At 41.1% G+C, this 25,304-nt stretch overlaps 1 protein-coding gene across 3 annotated transcripts in view; it reads right to left on the bottom strand.

Annotated features, from left to right (window-relative positions):
- The window catches only part of FAM13A (family with sequence similarity 13 member A), a 927,448-nt gene that overhangs the window by 242,975 nt on the left and 659,169 nt on the right, over positions 1-25,304 (bottom strand). For all 3 annotated transcript variants that reach the window (XM_085635480.1, XM_085635470.1, XM_085635487.1), the window contains 2 exons: positions 21,940-22,126; positions 2,629-2,705 (listed from right to left, as the gene is read on the bottom strand). In XM_085635480.1, coding sequence (XP_085491606.1) covers positions 2,629-2,705; positions 21,940-22,126 — 264 coding nt within the window. The remainder of the gene's footprint in view (positions 1-2,628; positions 2,706-21,939; positions 22,127-25,304) is intronic.

Genomic DNA, 25,304 nt, shown 5'->3' with positions numbered 1-25,304 from the left:
AAACTTAACATATTCGTCACATCTTAATACTTTGTATATTTTAGCACTTTTTTTTATTTTTCATGAATATATTACATATAATGCTGTTCTTCGGCATTTTCATAAATTGCTATATGTATTTCTCGTTAACTGGCGCTACCCAACCCCATTTTCTTTCCTCTCCCCTTCTTTATTTTATGTGTAATATAGTATATTGTTCTTGAACATGGGGTTCCTGGCACTGCTGGGCGTTGCAAGCAAAGGAACTAAGCTGCATTATATTTCTATTTATAGTTGTAAGAAGATGTTAACTTATTTTAATGATGTGTTGCGGTTATGATTCATGCGTATACTCAAATATTGTACCTGCTGTTAACACCTGTGCTCGACATGAAAGTAACAGGTTTATATCTCTCCTGGGCCTTTCATCCTTCTGAGGTTGATAAAATGAGTATCACTGACGAAGGCATAGTTTAGAGTTCAGGGGCTGCTGCACTCGTTGTACTGCGGTGTCCCGCACTCCTTTCCTCCTTCGCTAGTTTAAGTTTTATCATTTCCAATACAAACACACATTTAATGTGGGGTGTTAAATTAAGTGTCACTGCCTAGAATAAGCCAAATGAGAGTGTAGCCTTTAACCTAAAGAGTGCACTATTTTCCTTTAAAGAATACACATTTTTAAACCTGGCTCCAAATGACTTTAGATTGTGTCAGACCTTTTACTGTCAATTATTTAAGATATACAGATAGCGGCTGTTGGCTATGCAGAGAGGAGTATTTTTCTTTGACTTCATGCTATTGGCTGTTTGGTATATCATCCCACCACCAATGGAATGTGTGCACAAGGGACTATTTTAGATCTAAATTGTCCACTCAACCACCAGACTTTTTGTCACATTATTTTTTTTTAATCGTAAACATGAAATACCACTATCACTGGCAATACTGCCTCCACCAGTAGAGATACCATCAATACTACAACCAGTACTAAAACCAATACAAATACACCAATATGACCGCCACCAATATCTCCACCGCCTCGATGAACTACACCATCACTGTTACCACACATTACCTATACACCATCACCAATACCACCATCACCAATATTTACACCCTACCACCAGTATCACTGCCAATATGTTACCAGCTCCACCATGACCAATAATAATACTGCCACCACCAATACCACACCAGCACCAATAACACTATACCAGTTAAATCACAACACCCCACAACCATCAGCAACACTACCAATATCACACCACCACCTGCCATGACAGATGCCACCACCACAAATACCACTAACTCGGACAGCTGTGTTACCATTAATACCAGGTTGGTGGAACAGTGGACTAAGACATCCAACTCCCGGATTTGTGTTTGACCTAATGGTCACAGGTTCGAATCCCAACAGGTCCACTCAGCCTTTCGTCCTTCCGATATCAATAAAATGAGTAACATTGAGTTGAATAACAATAAACATCTGTTATTTCAGAGCCAGAAGGCCCAAGACTTGGGCGAATGTTTACTTTACAAACTCATGTTATGTGAATTCTATCACAATAAGTATCAACGCTACCACTACCCTAAAACAAAACCCACCACCAGCCCATTGTCACACCACCGCCAGTACCACTAATGATGCTACCAACACTACTGGTGTAACCACCACCAATATCTCCACTACCACCACTACCATGTCAATAAGTCTGGCTTGAATGTTTTATCGCATGAAAATGCATTCCTGTGTTTGCAGTGCATGCGCGGTCACTTTAACAGTTGCTGTTGTTGCAACAAGGATATTGTGCTGCATAACTAAATACTTATAAGGTCCCAAAAGCGAGACCTATTGGCCATGCTAATGCTTGTTTGAGAGGCTATTAGATTCACTGCTTTCGCAACCAACACAGATACTTTCCTTTCTAATCACAGGCTTCAGCTACAGTATAACCTGATTAGGTGTCTTACCTCATGTGCATGCCCAAAAAAAGTCATGCTTGTCACCCTACAACCAGAATGAGCAAGACCCCAATAAATCTAGAGATTTAGTAGTAAAAGGTGACATAGGAAGGCTGAAAAAGATCACTGTGCCTTAGGTCACTTAGAAAGCTTCCACTTTCACCTACTGAAATGCAATATCCTGTCATTTATTAATTCCTCCCACTTTCACACCGCCACTGAAAAAGAAGGAGAACATGAGATCTCGAGAAGAGAGACAACAGGGCAAAGGAGAGATGGGGGGGGGGGGGGGGGGTTCAGATTTTTAAGGTATCCACTTAAAAGATATTTGTATTCAATAACTTCAACAGAGCTCACGAGGAGTCAGTACAATCCTGAATATTTAGGCACAGATCTGTCACTCCTGGGCTTACGTAACATACCCCTGCTCTAGCCATTTAGTTCTTCCCTGAACACTGCATTTTTATCATTATTCTTTTCAAACGAACGAAAGAAATAAGGACCTTAATAGATTAAAACATAATGGATATGCCCCCTGTTACCAGGAAAATGATAACTTCTTTGGGACCCACCTGCCCCCAGCTCTCATTTCATATTGCAAGTGAGCAGTGAATTCAGTCACAGCATTAACAATTGCAAGTGAGCAAACATGAATATCAATAAAAAAAAGGCCAGTTGAATAATTACCCTTCTTCAGACAACACTTCCATGCTGTCGGGTCCAACTGTATCTGCTGACCTCGGGGAGCCAAGAGTTTCCATGCTCTGCAAAAAGTACACAACATATATTAAGAGGTATCAATGCAAAACCATAGCATCTACATAAAAACAAAACAGAACATCAAGCCTTGCCTAGGTGAGCTATCGAATAAGACAAGAGAGGATAAGAGAGACTGGGAGGCGACCAGTGTCCAAGACGTCAACAGAACACGCCCACACTAGAGAGATAAACATTAATTTACACTTTTCAGGTTTCTTCTTCTGATGTTTTTTGAAGTCCTGTTTTTAATAACCCATACAACATTGGTCCAATGAGTAGGCAGGCCTAGACGCAACATTAGTTCTGACTATTATTTTTCATCAACACCCTCAAATCTCCTTTAGTAAGCAGATTAGTTGATAAGATTTAGAGGAATTCCGCACACTGTAGAAAAAGATTTTTCCATCTAAACCACTTAACATTTTCTCTCACAAAGGCACAATTCCAGCACTATTGTGAAAGATCGATTCACAGTTCAACAAAACTGAATTTTGGGTGGAACGTCTGCACTTCTGAGCTTGATGAAGCACAACATGTTAGCTGTTGTCGGTCGTCATTAAGGGTACTGTCCACTGGCACATTATGCCACAAGTGTTTACACTGATCTGTCTGGGCAGAAAATTGTATAGTACTGGTCATAGCACAAGATGGTTGTGGGGGCCCTAAAAGTACTGATTCCAATGCTCCAAAGGATTGGAGAGGCCTGGGCTGCAAATATTATTTCTAGGACAAACAAAAGGTTCTTCCCTTGCTGGGTATGCACATCTTAAGCCTTGGTGACCACTCACAGTAGCACTGAACTTTAGTGCGAAGCCGTGTCTTCCTCAAAATGACTACACCGCTACCACATTAGTGAGCAGGATCTTACCATATGAACGTACTTCCAGCAGCCGGAGTCAGATTACCATTAAAACTCGGCCCATTGACAGATTATATATATAAATATATATTCACACTCTTGATTACACTATTACACTTCCGATGGTCCACCCTCTTACTGATACATCCTGAATCCTGTACATTACCCTTGATACAGGAAGGGGAGGATCAAAACAATGGTGAGCCACTTACAAAATAGTTTGATGGCCGCGATCCTTAATCACCCATAAGTATGATACTAGACACCTCCCCTCTCCTCTCCCACCCATTCCTCCCTCGCTCTAGCTTCCAGTGTATGAAAGAGTTTTCAAGACAGATGAGGTCTGTCCCGAGGCCCATGTCTGGGAACCTCGTTTTTAATGTCATGGTGGCTCTGGTCTACTTACTATCTGTAATGAAGGAAGGGTTCAGGCATGCTTTATGTATCGTGTGCATCAGCATAATTGACTGAGATTTTCTGGCCTGCTGCCAATCGATTTTAACAACAATGTGTTTCTGGTGCCTGGGACAGGGGTTTTGCAGTCTGTGTGGATTTGACCCTGAGCCAATCCCTAAGGAACGTAATTTTCATGACAGTGGATGATCTAGCTTTCTTCTGGTGTTTCCACCTATGAGGAGGGAATTTTCATTTGCGGTCCCATGAGAAGGCAGAACACCTGTGCATGCAGATGCAGCTGGCAAGTTAAAACTGACTTCATGAACTGACATGGGGTGTGTACCAGAAAGACAACTGGGTGCAGCAAACAGCTCAAGAAACATTACGTTAGAAGAATATTTCTGCCGAGTGAAAGTGACTCCTACTGGCTGCATCCATTTTGTGTAAAAAGATATGCTTCGCAGAAGTTATACAGTCAACTTGGGCTTTTATATAACGCTCATTAGTTTGACAGTTTTAAATTCAGAGTGAGGTAGGATTTGGAGGTAGCACCGGGCGATGGAATGGTGGTAAAGAGTTGAAATGAAAGGAACTGCTAAGTGGAGACACTATAATTTTTTACCCGGGTCCAGAAAACATCTGCCTCATAACAAGTACTTTAAGAGGCATAAAAAAAGTGGGAGGCAATTGAAGGGGTTTGATCCAAGACTCTTAGCGAAGATACTTTCACAAGAGGTGTGGCCTATGTAACTAAGGGAGCCTGATACAAGTGAAATACAATCCTGTGCTCGAGAAATTTAGAGAACTCATGGACAAAGATTAACAGAAATCAGGAGGCAATAAGGTATATATCAACAGTTTATATTGCACCACTAACCTATCAAATAGGTTTCCTCGGCAGCTGACACAGGTAGGGACTCCATCACCACTAAAATTCCAATGTGACAATTCGAGTTCTAAGTCACTATTTTTTTTTTCTTGACTGTAGTAGATATTTTATGACCATAACGTCGTCAGCCTAAGGGAAGAGGACTGTACATTTAAGACATTACAGTTTAATCACAGACTTTGTGCCAGTGGCAGTGCCGCTATTCTCAAGAACCTTAAAAACATTTTACCGTGACAATGTAGCAGCTCTCCAATGACGCACTAAGATGTCCACAAAGCAAAAAGGGAAACGTGTTGCGTCGCTGGTCATGGAAGGGCTCAGCCTGAGATGATAAACAAGCCCCTGTCCAAAACAACAGGCAGCAGATGGCATGCGTGTATGCCCGGCCTCTCCTGAGCTCCCATTTCTGTCTGTCTGACGCGCTTGAACATCTGCGCATTTGCACGCGCGCAGAAGCGAGCACGCAGCACATTCTTAAGAAATGGCGGGCACCGGGGCGCACTCTCCGGGGTCACTGACTGGCCAAGGTCCAGGAACAAGCAAACGCAGCCAGAACGTTTCCGTCTGCGGATGATCCGGGTTCGCCACGAGGTGACAAGCTTCTATATGTATATAATTTCTATCAATAGTGCGCGCATCCTCAAAGAGATACGTCTGTGAAGGAGGCTCAGCTTCCAATGAAACGACGGCTAGCCTGCACTGCTAAATATCTTAGCAATGTCGCCATGTACATTATCGAAAACAGAGCCCAGTGGCCTCTTCAGATCCGTAGACGATGAGAGGTTGTTTTACGCCCTGGCTGCTTCGGGGACTATATTGAGCCTCACGACGCTGACTGGACATGACAAGGGGGATTTAAGACCTTTCGCCTTGGTGTCAGGTGGCAGATGTTTTCCACTCGAGAGCACACACCTCCTTTCTGCAGGGTGAGCCATCAGCTTTGATCCCACTACTGACAGCACACGAAACTGTATAGGAGCGTATAACGCCACTACCCTCCTTTCAGCTGACCCCTTGCTAGAAAAGAGAGTAAAACATGCAAGTCTACTGAAAATATAACACCTTGCTCCGAGTCAGAGCCATGGGACTGGCACAAAGTTGCAGTCAGCTGGCCTAGAATAAAGTTGCAAGGACCATGATGTCTCCCTGGGTACATAAGGCCCACTCAAATATAATAGAGCTGTCTACCGCAACGTTCAGAATGGCCTATACTGTGTGGAAAGCCTGTTTGGGACACGGAGAAGAAATCCCAGTTCGAAAAGCCATCTTCCTCTGGTACAGCCAAACGCTGTACTTTCCCAAGCGTACTGCACAATAACAGGCACATAGTACTCCCTGTGATTTTGATGGTGCAACGGAGCAATGTGTTCGGCACCACTAAGTCATGTGCACAAGATCTTTAGGTCAATCAGGAGATGCTCTGAACTGAGGGGGTCCCTGCAATACAGGCAACGCAGGTGCTAGTATGCATCTGCATAGCTTTCCTGTCCAGACACTGACGACACTTATGGGGCCCTCTAGTACCCAACACTCCGATCTTTCGGTGATCAAAGGGCTTTACTAGTTTCATGTGTGTCCCAGATCTGAAGATGTTGCCTTCTTGTGAGCTTAAAGGGATTTTCTGTCACAAAAATGGGGATTTTCACCTTGGGGAGACTTGGCTGTTTCCGCCATCTGTGACAGTGAAAAAACCTTATCTATGTTATAGCCTTATGTAACTGGGTCCAACGAGTTCACCCTGGTCAAATTTGAAGGATTCAAACTCTGAGCACGTCTAGGAAGACACAGCGTACAGCGCCCAATGACACTGCTGTCGAAGCTTACCAGCTTTTCGCGTGAACTTGCTTTAAGATAAGGAAGGGCTACTTGGTACTCCAAAATTAAATTAAGTGCTCTTTGTTGACTGCACTTATCTACAAAGTGGAAAATGTAATTTGCAACTAAGCACAATTTAAACACAATTGTGTTTAAAGGCAGAAACTCTCCTTACCCTAAACAACCAAATCAACAGAAAATATGAAGTCTTGCACAGTGTTGCATAAACTGTCCTTTACTGGAAAAAAAGGAATCCCAAATCACGATGTTGAGGCCTTGAGTGATTTCGTCAACAAATATATTCCATAAGAGTTTAGATAGATTAAAGAATCTAAACATGTGAGATTGCGGACCTCTGCTCGGCATCCTATAGCAGTATTGTTATTGAAAAACCCACTGTCGAGGATCACACAATTTTTTTTTAGAGAAAAACATGTCACACTACGCCAGTTAAACTGTACATGGTTTATATGTGACATGTGAATCTATATCAGATTCTTGCTGCAACCATGTGTTTCCTCTGCTCAAAGGTATCGGATTCCACAGAGCATCAGCCAGGCATTCACAGCCACCTTACCAGCTTTTGAAAAACAACGCTGGCGCTTTGGTCTGTGGCAGACTACACGGAAAAATGAGTGCCAGCAAAGTAGATCTTACTGTAGCACAGGAAGAATTTGTCCTAATGCAATCTGGGGCTAGCATGTTGCTATTGTGTTACCCTCCATAACGTATGCAATTAAATATCTAAGCACAGATGCTCTCTTAATGAAATAGAGAAGATGACAGGGTACTGGCACAGTCACAGCTTGTTTGAAGAGCTGAAGTTTTGTTTCCTGCTTTTTGAGGCACACTTTAAAAACTTAATGTTAAATTACAAATACACATAAATCACGATTTAGCAGAACAAATATATATTTAGAACTCAAAAGAGGACTATACTCTCCTTAAGTGAATTCAACCCTTTATTTTAGAAATAAATTAGATTTTATTGTTGCGCATACAGAAACAAAATACAAGTTTTACTTCTTTCATGATCTCTTTAGCAAAAGAGCAGTGCAGGGCCAGTGGTATTCCAAGCATGTCACAGAGAAGGTTTAGTCAGGTCTGCTGTACCCCAGGGAAGACTATTTATGTCAACATTCATTTTGCCACACAAGCCACTGATTGCCTGGAAAGACACTGACAGCTGCCTGGAATAGGAAGGGGGAGTCTCCTGACAGAAGAAACAGTGGCTGATGTAAGACACTGTTCTGTTATATATTAGCCAAAAATAAATCTTTCTATTAAACATTTTAGGGATATGATAGCAGAACTTGTTGTTTAGCAAGTATTCTATTTCCGTTTTTATAGTGCAGGGTTGGGCAAGAGAAATGTCACTTGATTTAAAAACCAAATAAAAATTAGAAACCATCAGAACCGCCATCGATGTATCGAAAAACATACTACAACATGTTTCAGCGAAATTAAGACACAACAAATGACATTTTAGTACATATCGCACACATTAAACAATGCACACATATGCTATTTATTTGGACATCACATGCCTGTAACAGTACCCACACTTCCTGATATTTCACACACCAGCCAACCAACTGACCACAAACTATTTAATATCCAACCAAAAAGCCATACAGATAGATTTAGATCACGACTCCCATAGAACATTACTAACTCCATCCAACATTCTCAAATAAAAACAACTGGAAATGGACAAGTTAAATAACCCACATTTTAACTAAACACTTTGGGCAAGACCTCCGGACCATACTCCTTAAATTCTATAATTCGCCTATCAATTATTAAAACAAACTTATGCTAAACCACAACAGAAAAACAAGCTTGCTAGATTTGTAGACTATGCCCCTTCTCCAATGCTACCATAAAACTGGATAACACAATTGTGTGTTAGACTAATAAAGCTATCACCATTCAATTATGTGTCCATTTCTCAGTTTTCTGAAAGGACATACATTCCTCAGAGGCACATAAACACGATACACTAGTGACTATCTATAATCAATTCTCAAAACACAAGTTAAACACTGAAAAATTCTCATGTTAATAAAACAAATTTGTGCACTAGAACAATGCCTATCAATAAATGTGAATTTCTTTTGGTCTTGTCTGCCACAGTGCATGCCCTCTTGCTTGCAAGAAGATATCTAGGCTGTCCTGTTTTCAGTTTCAATTTTTGGTAAATTTTTGGTAAATTCTGATGGGGTTTTTTCAGTGTTTTCAAGCGATTTTAATACCTTAAAAAACAATGGTTACACATTTTCGCACCATTAAAACAACAGAAACAGTGTTTTTCTGGTGTTTATGTAACTTTTTGCTTTTATTATTGCTTGCTTTCTGCACTGACAGTACATGGTATATAGACAGTGTACGTACAGTGTAAATGAGGTCCAAATAAATGTTTACAAATCATACTTATCGTAGTACACCATACAATACTTCTCCAGTGAGCCTTTGGTCATGCACGCTTGCTCTTACCTTCCAATGTAAACTTTTATCTGTGAAAAGGCCCTCTCAACATTGGCACTTGAGACCGGCAACTCCAAATTAGCCAGTATACAATTTGCTAACTCTGGCCACTGACATAGCTTTCCATGTCAATATTGGTGCACCTCAAGATTGTGATTCTCTGCGACAGGTTCTGCAACATATGCGTTGAACTGGGTGCATATGACCTCAGAGTTATTGAAGCGGTCAAAAATGAGGCAGCACTTTTGAAACTCCAGAGAAAATGTCCCTTTACAGAAGGGATCTAAAACTTGAGCAGAGTACCACAGTGAGGCTTCATTGACTTCAAATGCCATGGTTGGTGAAGTGCTATTTCTCATACATTGTAAAATAAAAGTTCCTGAATTGCTCCTCAACATTTCTTTGTTTACCAAGTAGCAAGCAAGTAGCAAGCACTCTATCATGGAATATGTTGCAGTGCCAAAGTCACTAAAAGTGTTGCCCAGCCTACTTTCAAGGAGATGTTTCACATCTACACCAATTATGCTGAACACTTGGTAGACAAGGGTATTTTCAGACTCTAGTTTTTTTTATTATGTCCACTACAGCAGTCATGCTTTCCTGTAAAAATCTAAGAAGGCAGTAGAATGTACTTTTTTCAAATCACTATCAATATGTGATCAAAGATCCTCCCATTTCTTGCCTTTGGCATCATCATTCAACAAAAGTTCTGTATACGGTTGCCACATGAATAAGCATTTGTGGCCTCTAGGACTGAGAACCACCAACTACGTGACAGTTGGGAGGACTCTTTCTTTGATGCCACACAAAGCACAAATTGAGAAATATTTGTGTTTTAGTTTCCGTGCATTACTAAACAGTTCACCAGAATGGACTAAAAAGTCAATAGCATTCTTCATTAAATCTGAAGATTTTAAAGATGCTTTCAGTATACCATCTAACAAGTGGCAAGGATCTCTTACAGGGAACCACTTTAGCTCAAGTATCGATTGTGACAGGTCATCACACAACTTTTTCATATAAGTTACTGAATCACTGCAAATTCAAACACAATCACTCCAATCTTCGTTGAACTTGGTAAGAACTTTTTGCAGCAGCATTCCAAGTGACACTACGTTCCATGTTTTCCAAAAGTCTGGTGTCATGTTTTCACCAGTATCACAGATGCTTTGTGGCTGCACTCTTTTCACATATACCAGTGACTGTACATTGCTTTGACTGTTTAAAGCCTGGGGTATTTGGCAATTCACCTATCAATACTGACTCCCTAGAAAAGGGGGTTGATGTATCAAGGGTTTTTACCCATTCTCTGTGGGTAAATGTGATGGTACATATTGGTAAAGATTCTTATGAAACCTACATTTTTCCTTATCAGTGAAAGACAAACGCAGCAAAAAAAAATCAAATATGGTTTTGATATATCCTGATTCTTTACAGTTTATAAAATAAATAAACAAGACCTAAAACATGCTAGATTCTAACCCCTGTATCTTTAGACCAAAGACCACAAAATTGAAAAAAGGAAGAAACAATATTTTAGTGACATCCCTAAACAACAAAACTCAAGCAGAATAGTGTTAGCCCAGTCTTTCTTACTGCTACCTTAAGTAACAAAGTCACATTGTATTGACCCCTTCAGGAAGAAATAAAAATGACTCTTTCACGCTCCTTTTCCTTTCTTTGAATGGCATTTAGTTTGTGGTTGTGCAGGGTTTTTTTCAGTGTTTATATGTTTACACTGGTGAGGGCTATTTCCCTTACAGTGGAGTTTTATCAGTTATTATAGGTTTAAAACTAAAACCGGACAGCTTAAAGATATCTTATACAACAAGGGGATTGCAACCCACTCATTGCTTAACATTCATTGGCTTCATTGTCATACTTATTTGCAGCCTTCTTATTTGCCAGCGTGTGCTGGCTTCACTTCCCTCTTCTCTTGGCTTCAGCATGGACCATGTACTGATTGCTTCAGCTTGATTGCTGTCCTTCCGCTGCGACTACTTTTAATTTTTCTTCTTCCGTGTCATACTTGTTGAACCTCTTGCTATTCATAGGTATGCTTTACAAGGCCACACACACATTTAAAAGAAGCCCTTTCTTCCTTGAAATGGATATTTACATTGACGATTGGTGTTTTAAAAAAAATTGTTTTAGCCACACTGCAAAGCATCCGCGCTGCTGTATAGCATGGCTACAAAACACTGTGAAAGCCAATAGCTCTCATTGGCGAGACCTATTGGCTTAGCCAATGCATGTTCTAATTTTTTGTACATGAATGAGAGAACGGTTGCAGCAGTTCAGATACTAGGGAGCAAGTGCCAGAGAAGAACAGATTTCTTAAAGGTTTATTTTAATTTTATATTATTTGTGTATTTAATATAGTGAACAGGCAGTTGTGCAGTGCATTACAGAGAATATTTGAGTGAAGAAAGCATCTCTAAACAGGAGTTCCACATGGAGCAATAAAATGTATGTGGATTCCCACTGAAGAGCAATTGCTTACCTCTGGTAACGCGTTTTCGGTGTATCACCAGCACTTTACATTCAGCACAACTATTTCACAGTCAGCACCTTTCAGGTAAGTAATTACTTAAGGAGTCAATACATCACAATAGGCATAGCACTTTTACAGCAGTATATCAAGTGTATTGGCGAAGTCTTTGTAAACCTATGTAAGGTGTTTCAACCAAAGGTAACCATAACTTTACAAGCACCTTTACTTTTTCCGTTTTTTTCCCTTATCTCACATCTGACTGTATCCTGTGTTCAACTCGCCATGGACAGCCAACGATCGCAGTCATGGCCTTCGGCGCAGTCCGTTTTTTCTTTTTTTAAAGAGTTTGCAGACCGTGCCATCAGGTTTGTGGCCCTTGCTGAATCATGGACCCATGCAGCAACTTTAGTTGGGTCCGTGGACAAAAAACACTTTTAAACACAAAAAAGATTTGCATCAAAAAGAGCAAAGGCACATCCTTGACTGTAGTTCTCTTTTCAAGCCACCTATTAAATATATGGGATGCTTACCCGCAGAAAGGAAGTGAATGAATGAATAAATGAGTAACATTTATACAACACAACAGCTGTCCCGTAGGCTGTCTCAGCACTAAAATATAAAATGGTATGATAGAATCTTATAAAGTGTTCAAAAGCACAGATGATTCTTGATGCGGCAACTGTTGGAGAGGATTATAAACTGGATAAGCCCCCAATAATTAACCAGCCAAGTTTGTAATGCCTTTCTAGGAGATTGCGGTATAAAAGGGGGTGGTGATGGACGGAGCATCAGAACCAATCAAACACTCACACCCAGTCAACAGATCCGGGTTTGATCCATCACCATTCTTTAGCCCACTCTGCCACCCCAGTTCAGACATGGCCATATGCAAATCAGTCTGACCCTGTGCCTCATGGGTACAGTCCAGCCCGAACTGCCAAGCCATGCCTTCCCTGGACCGGAAACAAGCTTCCTAGGACCGGTTTCTGGCATTTCAACCGTCTTCAGCCAGGCTTGCTTGAATCCAGTGGCAAAGTGAGCAAGGGACTCACGTCTGAGCATACCCTGCCAACTTATGGCGAACAAAGGGGTACAAAAGGGGGTGGTGATGGACGGAGCATCAGAACAAATCAAACACTCACACCCAGTTAAGAGATCTGGGTTTAATCCATCACCGTTCTTTAGCCCACTCTGCCACCCCAGTTCAGACATGGCCATATGCAAATCAGTCTGACCCTGTGCCGCATGGGAACAGTCCAGCCCGAACTGCCAAGCCATGCCTTTCTAGGAGATTGATCATGGATTTCAAGTTTAGAGGTAGGCTGTTCCATAGTTTAGCGGTGCGGCCATTAAAACCTCTGTCGCCACAGGAGGAGTGCTTACATTTGTGAACCCTCACATTTTTGGAAGACAGGCTGAAGCGTCCTAGCGGGAATGTACCATTTGAAACTATGCTCGGGATAGTCAGGGCCTGTATCGCGAAGGGCCTTATGGGCGATACAGAGGGCCTTAAAGGCAATGATTTTCTGGATTGGTAGCCAGTGTAACTTATGCAGGTCTTGCAATACTGACTGGAACTTGGGGATCCCTAGCAGCATGCTGGCTACTGCATTCTGCAAAGTCTGGAGTTTGTTCAGCAGTCGCTGCTTTATATTTCTACAAAGGGTATGACAGTCATCAATTATAGAAAGAACGAGGGTCATCACTACAGTCTTCTGAAGTTCAAAAGAAATGCACAAATAGTTTTTACTATCCTTAAGGTATGGAATAATGAAGAGATGACTGCCTTAATTTGAGTTTGTCATTAAACACGACACCTAAATTCCTTACTTCTTAACAGGGACTGGGAGTATTCACAGCTCCTGTGGCCACCAGGTGGGGGACCAGAAGGAAATGTCATTCCAAAATAGGAGGCTCTCAGTCTTCCCAGAGTGTAACTTAAGGCAATTGCCCTTCATCCATTTGCCTACTTCCAGCATACAGTTATGGAACCTCACGGCTGTATCTTAAATATCACTAGGCATCGAGACAATAATTTGTGTACGTCAGCATATGACATCATGGAAAAGCCAAAGGTTCTAATCAGACTAGCCAATTGTGTAACGTATATATTAAAAATCATAAGGCTCAAAGATGACCATTGAGGTACCACACAGAGTAAGGAAAAGGGGCTGGAAACAAACTCATATAGGGCAACTGATTTTTTTTCTTCTGGAGAGAAAGGATCCTGTAATGGCCAGTGCAGATTATTCCCAATATTGTTGAGACAGACAAGCAGCAGATTATAGTTTTCCATGTCGAACGCGGTCGATAGGCCAAGTAAAATAAGGGATGCTTTGCCCCCATTATCCAAAATTGCCCTCATCTCCTCAGGGGCCACAATCAGTGCTGATTCAGTACAATGACTGCTTCTGAATTGAAACTGGGTGGAACCCAGAAGGTGATTATTAGTTCAAAATGAAGCCATTCCTAGTTCAGAACCATCTCCGCAATTTTGGCAGGCACCAGAAGATGGGATGGCAGCTACTAGGTTCCTGAGGATTGAGAGTGACTTTACTTTAATTAACGGTAGCACAGAGGCAATTTTCCATTGTTTGGAAAATACCCTGATTTGAACATCTGATTAAAAATATCTGCAAGATGTATAGCTAAAATAAAGGGAGGTAGATCAGCACAGTCTTAAGCATTCTGAAATAACCAGAATTTCAGCTACATCTTGGAACTTGGTTCAGAAGGGCTAACTCTGAGATCAAGTTGTAATCATTCCACAGTTTGGAGGCTACAAACAAAAAGGATAAACTTCTTTTTCTGGCCCCATACATCTTTGTACTTTTTTACATCCGCTTCCTCTTTGAAATTTTTAACAGCAGCTGTTAGAAGATTGAAGCAGTCTGTAGAGCTTCTGAATGAATTACTTTATACTGCGGACATCCTAAGAGTTTCCTGGCGCTAAGCTCATACTGCTGAAATCTCTCCTTTTTTATGGCCTTTTCCGTAAAAAAAACTCTGTAAATAACCCATGTATTTGAAATAGATGCACCTTTGAATCAGTAACCAGTGCAACCTTTTCAAATGATGTGCAACAGATTGCTGACAAAGAACATTAAGTAATAGCCTCGTTGTAGCATTCTGCATCACATGAAGCCAGCACAGCAAGAACCGAGGCAGACAAAGATAAAGAACCCTGGCTTAATCCAACCTCAAGGCGATCATCAAGAGGACTATGGCCCTGTGTTATCAGCGAGCATGTTCACGATTTTTCTTAGGGCACATTAGAGTCCAAAACAGGTTGCAGTCAATGACAATATTTGAGGGCCAAAAGGCAGCTGTTTGTTAAATGTAATGCGCAAATTCCTTGCTACAGAAGTAGGGGAGGGTGGCTCTCCAAATTCATTTGGCAAATATAGGCTGAACCCTAAGGGCTAGGAATTGTCAGAAAACAACTTCGTATTTTTCCAGAGTTTAATTTGAAAGAGCTCTTTTTTATCTGATCTGGCACACTTATACGATTTAAAAGCCTCTTGAAGTTCGTTGTTCTGTTCCTGAAAAAAAAACATAAGTGGAGTGTCATCCGCATACACCACCACCTTGATGCCATATGCATGAATAATTGTGGCAAGAGGCACCATGTACACCTCAAATAAAGTAGGGCTCGAAGATGAGCCCAGGGTCACACCATGGCTCAATGGCTTAGTAGTGGAGGAATAAGGAGAAAGAAGAACATCTATCGATAAGAAGGACTGACGCCACCACAGCACACCACCACCTCTATGGAGGCATCTGATGTAACAGACATTTGCTCGGCAATGAAATCTGTCTGGACTTTACGTATTGCGTTAAAGCAAATTTATAGGAGTTTTTTTTAATCACTCACATCATACTTCTTACACAGCACGCTCTCTAAACGTTTGAAGTAGCTCCTCCTTCTGAAGCTCTGCTGTGAATCAAGCGACTGATGGTTTGGTTTTCAGGGACGTCTGAATTTTCAGAGGATCAATATAATCAATGGCAAGAAATAGCCATTGATGTTTAGAGCACACGTCCGCAACAATATCTGCAACATTTAGCTGAAAAGAGGCAAGTTGTGGTAAGAGATTACTTTCAATAACCCTATGCTATGCTCGAGAGGCTTTGATATATTTTAGGCTTGGCAACTGATCAGACTGGTGAAAAACCGAAAAAGGCGCAATATAATGATGAGACCAGATTAACGGGAAGGTGAACCAACTGATAGATCACTTTGAGAAAATAAGATCTAGTGCGTGGCTGGATACGTGGGCGGGCCCAGAGAGCCGCTGTGCTAGATTAAGGACTGAAAAGGCATTTATCAATTGGGAAGCTGGAAGGGAACTAATGTTAATTTCCTGCACAATAAAATCACAGAGCACGGTGAAGTTGGAGTACTGCACACAGAACGTGAGCTGTCCGATGCCCTCTATGATGAAGTACCTCAGATGTGAAAGGTTATCATCTGAATACTAGTTAACTAAGATTCTCTATGACCCTAGCTACACCCTATATGTGCAAATCTAATTAGCAACTAGTCATACATATTAACAAGTCAATATTTAACAAAATAATTAACTTGTAAAGTATCTTGATCCAAGATCCCTTCATCGGGCTGCGTGCATGCAAATGAGACTTGAAAACAAAGCACAACTTCTACTGCAACACCTCTCATCACTGCTTCCCCAGTCCACAGTACATTTTAGAGAGAAATTCCATCCAATCATTCGGATGCAGTGAGATGTTAACTTTAGGAGATTGTAGGCTACCCAGTGCTCAATGCATACACAACATATATGGGTAATGATGCCTCTACAGTTTAAGCGTTTAAACTCATGTGGGTGCTATAGCGATCCTCCCGCAAGTCAGTATTCAGATTCAAAATGAATAGAAGTTTAACGGATCTGTAAAGATCTCGACAGAGGAGGGGACAAAGGCAAGCTGAAATCAGTCAGCGCCAATCTCTACCTGCTATCAACGAGGAAGGTGACGAGCTCCTCAGAAGAGGTGCACCATTCTCCGGTTACATCTTCCAGAGCTGCTGTACCATCCTATAAGCAATTTTGATGGGCACCGCTCAAAAATCCAAAAGTGCCAACAGGCAAGGATCCCACTGAGCAGGGTATACGAATGGGCTTTTTAAGCATCCAAAAGGGCAGCTGTCTCAGGGCTGCATGTGCCCAGACTGGGAACTAGTCTAATGAGTGAGGAGCAAATTATTTCTGCTACATACTGATTATTCAATTCTCTAGCGTTCTTACCAACCAGGAAGGCCCAAAACTAGCTTTGTCGACAGAGTCAATGGACCAATCTTTAAAGAATGTGTAAAACACTTACAATCAACAATAAAATAAGATCAAGTGATAACGAGAAAGAAATAACTCTAGTGAAGCATGACATAGTCGCTTGCAAAATAGTGTTCACACGCATCAATTTGGATCAGAGAGACATCGGGGGTTCAGTTCTTCCTTAATATGGAAATTAGACTCTGAACATGTTTGTCGATCTTTATTCTCTTACCCTGACCACGAGCAGAACTAGCACAACGTGAAAATTGTAATACAACACAATACACCACACTAAGAAAAGGATATAGATACAAAATAATTAAAGTGTAAATAGCATATGAGCTCGTCACACACGAGATATGGCAGATATCCACAAGAAACTCTGCTCAAACATAAGAAAAGAATAACTCTTCCAACCATAGCTTCCAGCGCCTTGACCCCTGCAGAGTCAAACAATCATATGGAAAGGAAGCTGCTGTGTTTACCTCCTGGTCCTTCTATGTGGACGCTCTAGTATGAGTCTTGGATTTCAACGGGCTGCTGCCATTTTCACACCTCTCATTCACACACATTATTATTCCCCGGGCACTGGGCTGTCGGCTTTATATTAGCTCTATTACTGTATCAGTTTATGTAAACTTTCACAAATATTAAATCTGACAATCTTACAAAAGTTGTGTTGTCTTTCCCTACCTCTGGGGAAGGTTGCCTAGGCTGCACATTAATCTTTAAGTGACACACGCTTACTCGGAGTAGCAACAAAGCACTAGATGTCTTATGAGTCTTGCATGAATTCTAGCACTACTGACAAGTGACAGTATTACTAGAACTCCATGTCGATGGTTTGCAAAGATTTGTACACTCATTTTCATATACACACATTTTATAGAGACGCGTGACCCAAGAAAGGAACATTTTCAGCCATCCTGATAAAGGACGTGCACTTGACATTACTGTAAGATGTTTATTTGCCAATCTAGAACAGATCTGAATGCAGCTTATTATTCCGGCATGGTCAGTCATAGTTATGGCAATCAGTCTAGGGGACAGTAGTACAAAATCTTCAAATAGTTAATTTGCGTTTTTGATAGTTCATGTTCTGTTCAAATAGCACATTAGTCCTCTTCAGACATCTCAAGTGTGCCGTTATCTCTTAGCTGCTGGTTGAGGGTTTGGAAAGAATGTTGGCAACTCAAATGTTTGGCCTACACGAAAAAATGGAAATTACACTTGCCAAGAATATTGGGCATGTTAGAAGAACTCTTTGTGAATTTGAATAAAAGGTTCATTACAAGTAGGAGCCTGTAATTCAACGTAACCCTGAATTACAATTTATCGAGCAACTGTGCATTTTCTTAGTGTTTTTAGACCCTACATGAGTGGTGCCTTTACTTATCTTGGCAGTATCATGCTTGCAAAACAGGTACACACAAATGAAGTTTATGCTTATCCCCCAACTACTAGCTGGCTTTATTATGTGTTTGGTACACCAGTGTGTAGTAGAGGAAGATCTGTGCAACCGCCAAACCATAAACTAATTCCAAATTGCCATGTAGGATTATTTTGGTATTCATCTGGACAAATTTGTAGTAAAGAGCTAGATTCCAGATGCTAAATTTAAAAATCTCGGTTTTGGATGAAATGCAGTTGACTGGTGCGTTGTCAATAGGCGTTGATGTTTTGCCACCTTCCAGTGTGGTGCTTCAGACATCTCAACTAGGTGTGAGAATAATTTGTGCCTGGCTCAAGTCGATGCAATGCACTTTAATGTCACTGTTGAGAGTCTACTCTAACTGATCCCGTGAGGCTCGGCCGACAAGGGTGAAAGGATTATGCAAATGTCTATATCGAGTAATTCCTAAATAATTCAGCTTTGAACCTCAACATGTTTTAATTCTCTTTTTTTTTTTAAAGTCTGTGATTGCTGATCCCCAATCCTGGACAACTAGTTCTGCAGTATTCCGATTTAGTTCCCTCTCGTAGATTTCTCCAATTCGTCCTAGTCGAACTTAGAGGGCTGCTTATTCTTTTATTTAATTACCTATATTACCTTTCAAGTTTTTAAACTTAAGAAGGTAAACATTCAATGGAACTGTGTTGATATTTGCCTAAGTCTCATCACCAGTACTATATTTCTTGCTATGAAACAACCAATACAAAAGGCCACATACATAAATTTCATTCTGTGAGCTGCTATCCCCATGGCATGCAGCTTTTCCACTCGCAGGTCCTTGAGGTTCCCTCCCTGAGGTAAATCCAAGTCCCCATGAAGTTTCGATAGCTCCCCTAGTTTATCAAACCTTTCGGACATCCTCTGCTTCCACAGACCGTTTGTTCTGTGGCAAAGCACCACTCCATATACAACAGGTCTGTTGTTCAGACTACATGGGTGCCCCACAAATCGGTGCTGTGTCTGTAGGCACTGTTCTCATTCCCTGATTAGCAATCAGCTTATGGTATTTTGGTAAGGCCTGTTCACACCATATACCAAGAAGCACGGTGATGGTTGAGACATATATTGATAAGGACTACCAACACTGCGATAAATGTGCCACGTTTTGCAAATTCTTACTATATAATATACAAGTGCATCTTCATATATTACACCCAGTGCCAATCTCATGTGCCTTCTGTGATGGGTGAAGCGATTAAGAGTATATTTGCCATAATAAACATAGTACTACTGTATTGCACATAAAGATCAGTGCCACATTACAAGACACAAAAGAGCCTGGAAGGCTTTCCCTTGCAGAACTATTGCCTACGTTCTAGTTCATCAAGTAGTAGAATCTGACTGTACAGTTACGTCTTGTCATGAAATGCCCCCCGTATGTTCCACCAGACTGCAAGGGAGGCACTTGATATGGCCACACTTGGAACATAGCATAAAAATGGTCTTCCCTGGTCCAGGTTTCCGTGCCTGCTTCATTACAAGTTTGGGAACCTTTGTGTCCCAATTCAGTATAAACTGTAGTACTCTTTGACTTCCGAAGGGCTTTAGGTGTACATCAAATATGTAAACAGCCATAAGCTAACTTTTATGTTTGCGTAGTTTGTTGTCACTGTCTACTGTCTGACTGAATTCCCTTTTTGTTAAAGATCTCGAGGATAAATCTATTTAACAAACCATATTCATTAGAACCTAAAAACAAAGAATCTTTTCATGCTCCATGAAGAGAAAAACAAACAGATTTTTGTGTCCTTGCTGTGTCTAGGATTTCCTAGGGCATAAACCATCCTTCACACTTTTCGATCAAAAAGTATTTGCATTACAGGCAAACCTTGCAGATCTTTAATTGCTCACAAAAATAAGTGGGATCCGAGTGAGTAAATGTTTAATGCACCACCTAGGTGTCACTTGAGTGCACAAAAATTTGAGATTGTTAAATGGCAATTCTGACTACCAGATTCCAGATTTTTGCATAAGAAATGTACAACTACTTGACAGACTTTTCTCTATCAGTAAGTCCGAATTAGGGTAGAGAATAGGGGAGCATAAACGCGTCAACAACTTTTGCACACTTACAAAATTAGGCATTCCACATAATTCACCATAAGAAAGGATCTGAACAATTCTCCTGAAAAAGGAGCATGTGTGTTTCCAGTGTGGGACAACATGGCCCTCATATTCAATGAAGGCAAGGCGGGGGAGGTCTACAAGTGTAACTGCACACATACACAACATCTACTCATGGGGACTTGTCCACCTAAAATTGTTGCAATAAACATACTGAATGGAAGCTCTCTCTTGATTACAAGGACGACTCCAAGTTATTTTCTGAACCCCTTAAAAGCTGGAACTCTAAGAGAAGAGAACGGACTTTTAAAAGTATTTGGGCTAATTTCGCTCCTAATCGTAAATTCCTTTTTCCGTGCCCCTACTAGACAAAAAACAACAATTTTCCATGAATTTTCAGAAGCATTTTTCAAACTTGGTTGATACTTGAAAACCTGATATAGAGGGTGGGGTCCTTTGCTATTGTTCAAAACTCATTAACAGTGAGTTTTGCTCGTATAAAGTTTGAATACAATTGTGTCAAATAGCCCACACTGTAAAAGGCAGTTGGAGTCATAATTCCTAAGCAACTTGCCAACAAATGATCTTACCATCAGACAGCATGCATAAACATATTGGCATGTGCTTGGGCATTTAAAGCCGACATCATCATGAAACATACTTAAGTGGTTTTCCCTTCTTTAATTACATTCGCACGAGACAACATGTTACTATTGTAGGCACACATTATCTTCTCCTTCCCCTACCTCTGTGCTTGAATCCAAAGCCGGCCACTACTTCACATCTGTTCATGACTACATGGCTATCCTATCTTTTATGCTAAACACCGCAAAGACTGAACCTATTTACTTCCCTGCTACACCAGAACCATCTAACCTACTAATTCCCTGACACTCTTACACCTACCACTTGAACCAGAAACCTATGTGTGTGATGATGATGAGGTAATTTTATAAAGCAGACAAATACCCGAAGGTGTCTTAGCACTGTGCGGATCAGAAAACTCAGGATAGAGGCCGCCTGGAGGCCTACCTTAAGAATATAGCTGATGACTTACTGGGAGAACAGCCAGGTATTTAGCTCCTTCCTAAACAGCTGCAGGCTGAGTTGCGAGCGAAGGGTTAGGGGCAAGGAGTTTGCTATATTCCCCCCACGGTACAAGAGCATTCTTCCACCCCACTGTGCTGTGCTTATTCTTGGGATAGTTATCATGTGCGCTGAGCTAGACCTCAGGTTCCTGCCAGGGGTATACCTAAAAAAAAGACGATCCTACTGCTGCTATGTGCAGCATGTTTGTCAAATGCATATTTCTAGTTGAATAAATCAAATTAAATGCTGCATGTGTCTTGTATATTGTCTTGGTAGCTTGGATAGCATATTGTCAATCGACTCATCTGAAGCATGGTATCCAGCACAGTGCTCATTGGGTGTCTGTACTTGCTTACACCACGACATGCAACAGTCTGATAAAAATATCATTCCACTTACCAAGTGGCTGTCCTGGTTATCATTCCGCTCCGAGAGCTTTGTGCTGGATTTCTGGCGTTTGGGCTTGATCCTCTCCTCGAGATACCCAGAGCTTTTCTCCTGCAGCTTCTCCGCCTCCTGGGCAGCCAGGATGCATTCATCGAGGCTTCCGAACTTCGAGCGAATATTTTCTTTGTTGATGGCCTCTCTAAATAGGAAACAAAGTTGAAAGTCAGAGGGCTGCACTTTAGAATACACCTTCTTGAGCACACGCCACCGCAGTACCAAGGTATATAAATGCATAAAAATAGGAATGGGTATTTCAGAAGGTCCAGGGTACTACATTTTTATTGGGAGTCTCCAACAGGGAGAAGGACGTTATCGTAAGTGCGCAACAGTGCGATAAACACCTGCCAGGTGCCACCTGCTACAGATTATTTGCCCATGTGTCAATAATTCGAAGACTGAGTCACAATTCAAATACATTTTCTGTGACCTACTCTTACATTCAATGTATTGCAATGTCACCTGTGTTAGGTCACACAATGGTAAGCACTTGGTTATTTAAAACAAGCCTCCTACTGGGCCTCAACTACCCTAGCAATCCTCCACAGAAAGAAAAAACTAATGGAAAATCAACAATCACACACTTTCTCTGGGCCTCTTTCGTGCTATCCCTCTCAGAATAAACATGAATGAATTTGACATTATTTCCTGAGTGCAATAATGCTGCCTTCCTTGAAATTAGGACTTTCATTTAATAACCAGCACATGGATGACTGGGTACACTACAATGATTTGTTGAGCTACTGTAGCCACTTCTTTACTGAGACCAACGTGTTCTTTTTCGTGGTTAATTCCATTTTCTTGATAAGCCTTACAATCAAGAACTTTATTTTGATCACTTAAGATCATCAAAGTACATCATATAACAAGACAATTACAAGCAACGCGATACAAATAAGACATGACATTATAAATAAACATTCACAGTATATCTACAGTCACAGTACAGAACGGTCAAAGTGCATCATTGTTTGGACGCAATTAAAATTCATTTTAATAGCAGCAGTATTAGGGGCTAAAAAATGGCACCAATTATTTACGTTTAAAAACAACATAATAAAATGTTTAAAAGGGGAATAAAATAGATTAATAAGTGTGTTCATTTAAAATCGCACATGGCCCACAGTAGAACCTAGGGGGCCGCCAATAAAATATAGTACACCCTGGGAACTACACCCTAAAAACTATCAGGAGAGTGCTTTGTGCACCTGATCCACATGGCTCTTAAGAACTTGGCTGTACAAAATGCAATCAAACGCGTAGTATTTGATCGCAGTATTCTATAAGCCTCCTTGTACCTCCTTACTCACAGTTTTCTACAAAGGGGTGCAATCCATTTAGTTCGAGATTGGTGGTACAAGGGACAAAAGAATAGGACATGTTCAGGTGACTCAGGTAACCCTTGACAACAGGGGAAGTGTTCTTCAGCACTCTCTCCTGCTTTGCAGCAGTTAAAAAAAAAAAACAATTTAGGGGTAGACAACCATGCCTGAATTGTAGGTATAATTTCCTTGCTAGTGGTGGTTCAATTTCGTCCAGTGTGGGCTCTAATGAGGCTGTCTGTTTAAAATTCATAAAAGCAATTGAAAGTGATCCATTGCAATTCAATATCAAATCAGTTTGAACTAAACCCCAATTTTCTGCTTTAAGACAGGCTTTGTTAATCTGGCCAAGGGTTTACGGTTCACTCCAATAAGCATCCAATCCTAGCTTGAGTAACAGGTTCTTGACTGTGAGCAACAAGAGAATCTTGTCCTCCCAAGATGTTCTCATTAGTTCACAGACATCCACCCTATAGGAAACAAGTGCTACAGTGGACCATAACTGGTTCCAAAATAGGAGTATCTGCAGGGCCATCTTGTGTACAATTCTCTTCTGGACAAGATCTAAGTAGAGTGGAGCTTACATGAACAACTAAAAGCAATACATGCAGTAGAAAAAGTCAGGGACAGTGTAATAGGAAAGCCAGATTGGAGTCAACATGTGAGAACTCCAACGCGGGAAATAAAAAGGCTACAATGAAGAGTTTTTAAGCTCTCCATCAAACTGCATAGAGAATTGATTGCATATCAGTGAAAAAATGAAACAATCGTAAAATCTAAACCAAAACTAGCGGATTCCAAAAAAATAAGAATAGTTGGCAAGTAGATGGTAGCGGAGGGTGGGAAGCCATTTTCACTCATCAAGTTCCAAGATTCCCTAACTGAGGGAACTTAAGAAAGCTTGCTTAAGGGTCAGGTTTCTGATTGTCTGTTCAAGCTTAGGTCCAGCATGCATACACATTTCACAGGGTAGTTTAGACAGTGCTTTAGCCGCAAAGTCTTCTACTCAGAAGTATTGGACAGAAAAGCCAAGTGCAGTGTGGGGCAATATTCAGGGGGTACAATTGTATAATGCTAATAATGCAAAAGAAACAATTGATGGACGGAATGCTGGACAATGCAAACATTCACCCCCAGTCACAAATATCTGGGTTAAATCCATCATTCTTTTGCTCACCACACCTCCTCAGTTTAGACCTAGACATATGCAAATCAGTCTTGACCCTGTTCCTTGTGGGAACAGTCAAGCCCGAACTGCCAAGCCAGGTCCTGCCTGGACTGGAAACAAGCATCCTAGGACCGGTTTCAGGGCATCACCCTTTATCAGCCAGGCTATCTTGAATCCAGTGGTGTAGTGAGCAAGGGACCAACGTCTGGGCATACCTATCCCTCTTAGGGCGACATATGCAAAAGAAACAATGGTCCTCGGATGCTTGTTTCCAGTCCAGGAAGGACCTGGCCTTTCGGGCTGGACTGTTCCCATTGGGCGCAGGGTCAAGACTGATTTGCATATGGCTGGGTCCAAACTGGAATGGCATGGGGAGTAAAAAACGATGGATTTAGGCCCAGATCTCTGTACTGGGGTAAGGTATGACACTGTTCTGCATTCTGTCCATCAATTGTTCTTTTTGCATAATGCTAATAATAACCATTTACTTTGCAAATGCCGCAACACTGTCCATTGCAACCGAATAAGGAGGTATTATTACTACACAATTCAAAGGAACCCAGTTTAATGAACTGCAGAAGAATGACAGGCTGAATCTATCCTGCCAGGATTCAAACATTGGACCGTCTTGTTACAGACTAATTCCTGCGTCAATGCATTAGTTCTTTAAGTTCACATTTTATGAGCACTTGATATTCAGAGTGGACTCGTTCATTTAGTGGTATTTAGCATGTTCACCTGTATAACAAAAGCTGTCAATTTTTAGAGGGTGAGAACTGATGAGCGCCAAACAAGAAATGGCTCAACATGGGTAAAGCTCAAGGCTGCCA

This window comes from Triturus cristatus, chromosome 2_1, assembly GCF_964204655.1.
Source record: "Triturus cristatus chromosome 2_1, aTriCri1.1, whole genome shotgun sequence".
NCBI classification, from domain to species: Eukaryota; Metazoa; Chordata; class Amphibia; order Caudata; family Salamandridae; genus Triturus; species Triturus cristatus.
Note: the sequence above shows the minus strand (reverse complement) of the source record. Positions and strands in the feature narration are given on the sequence as shown.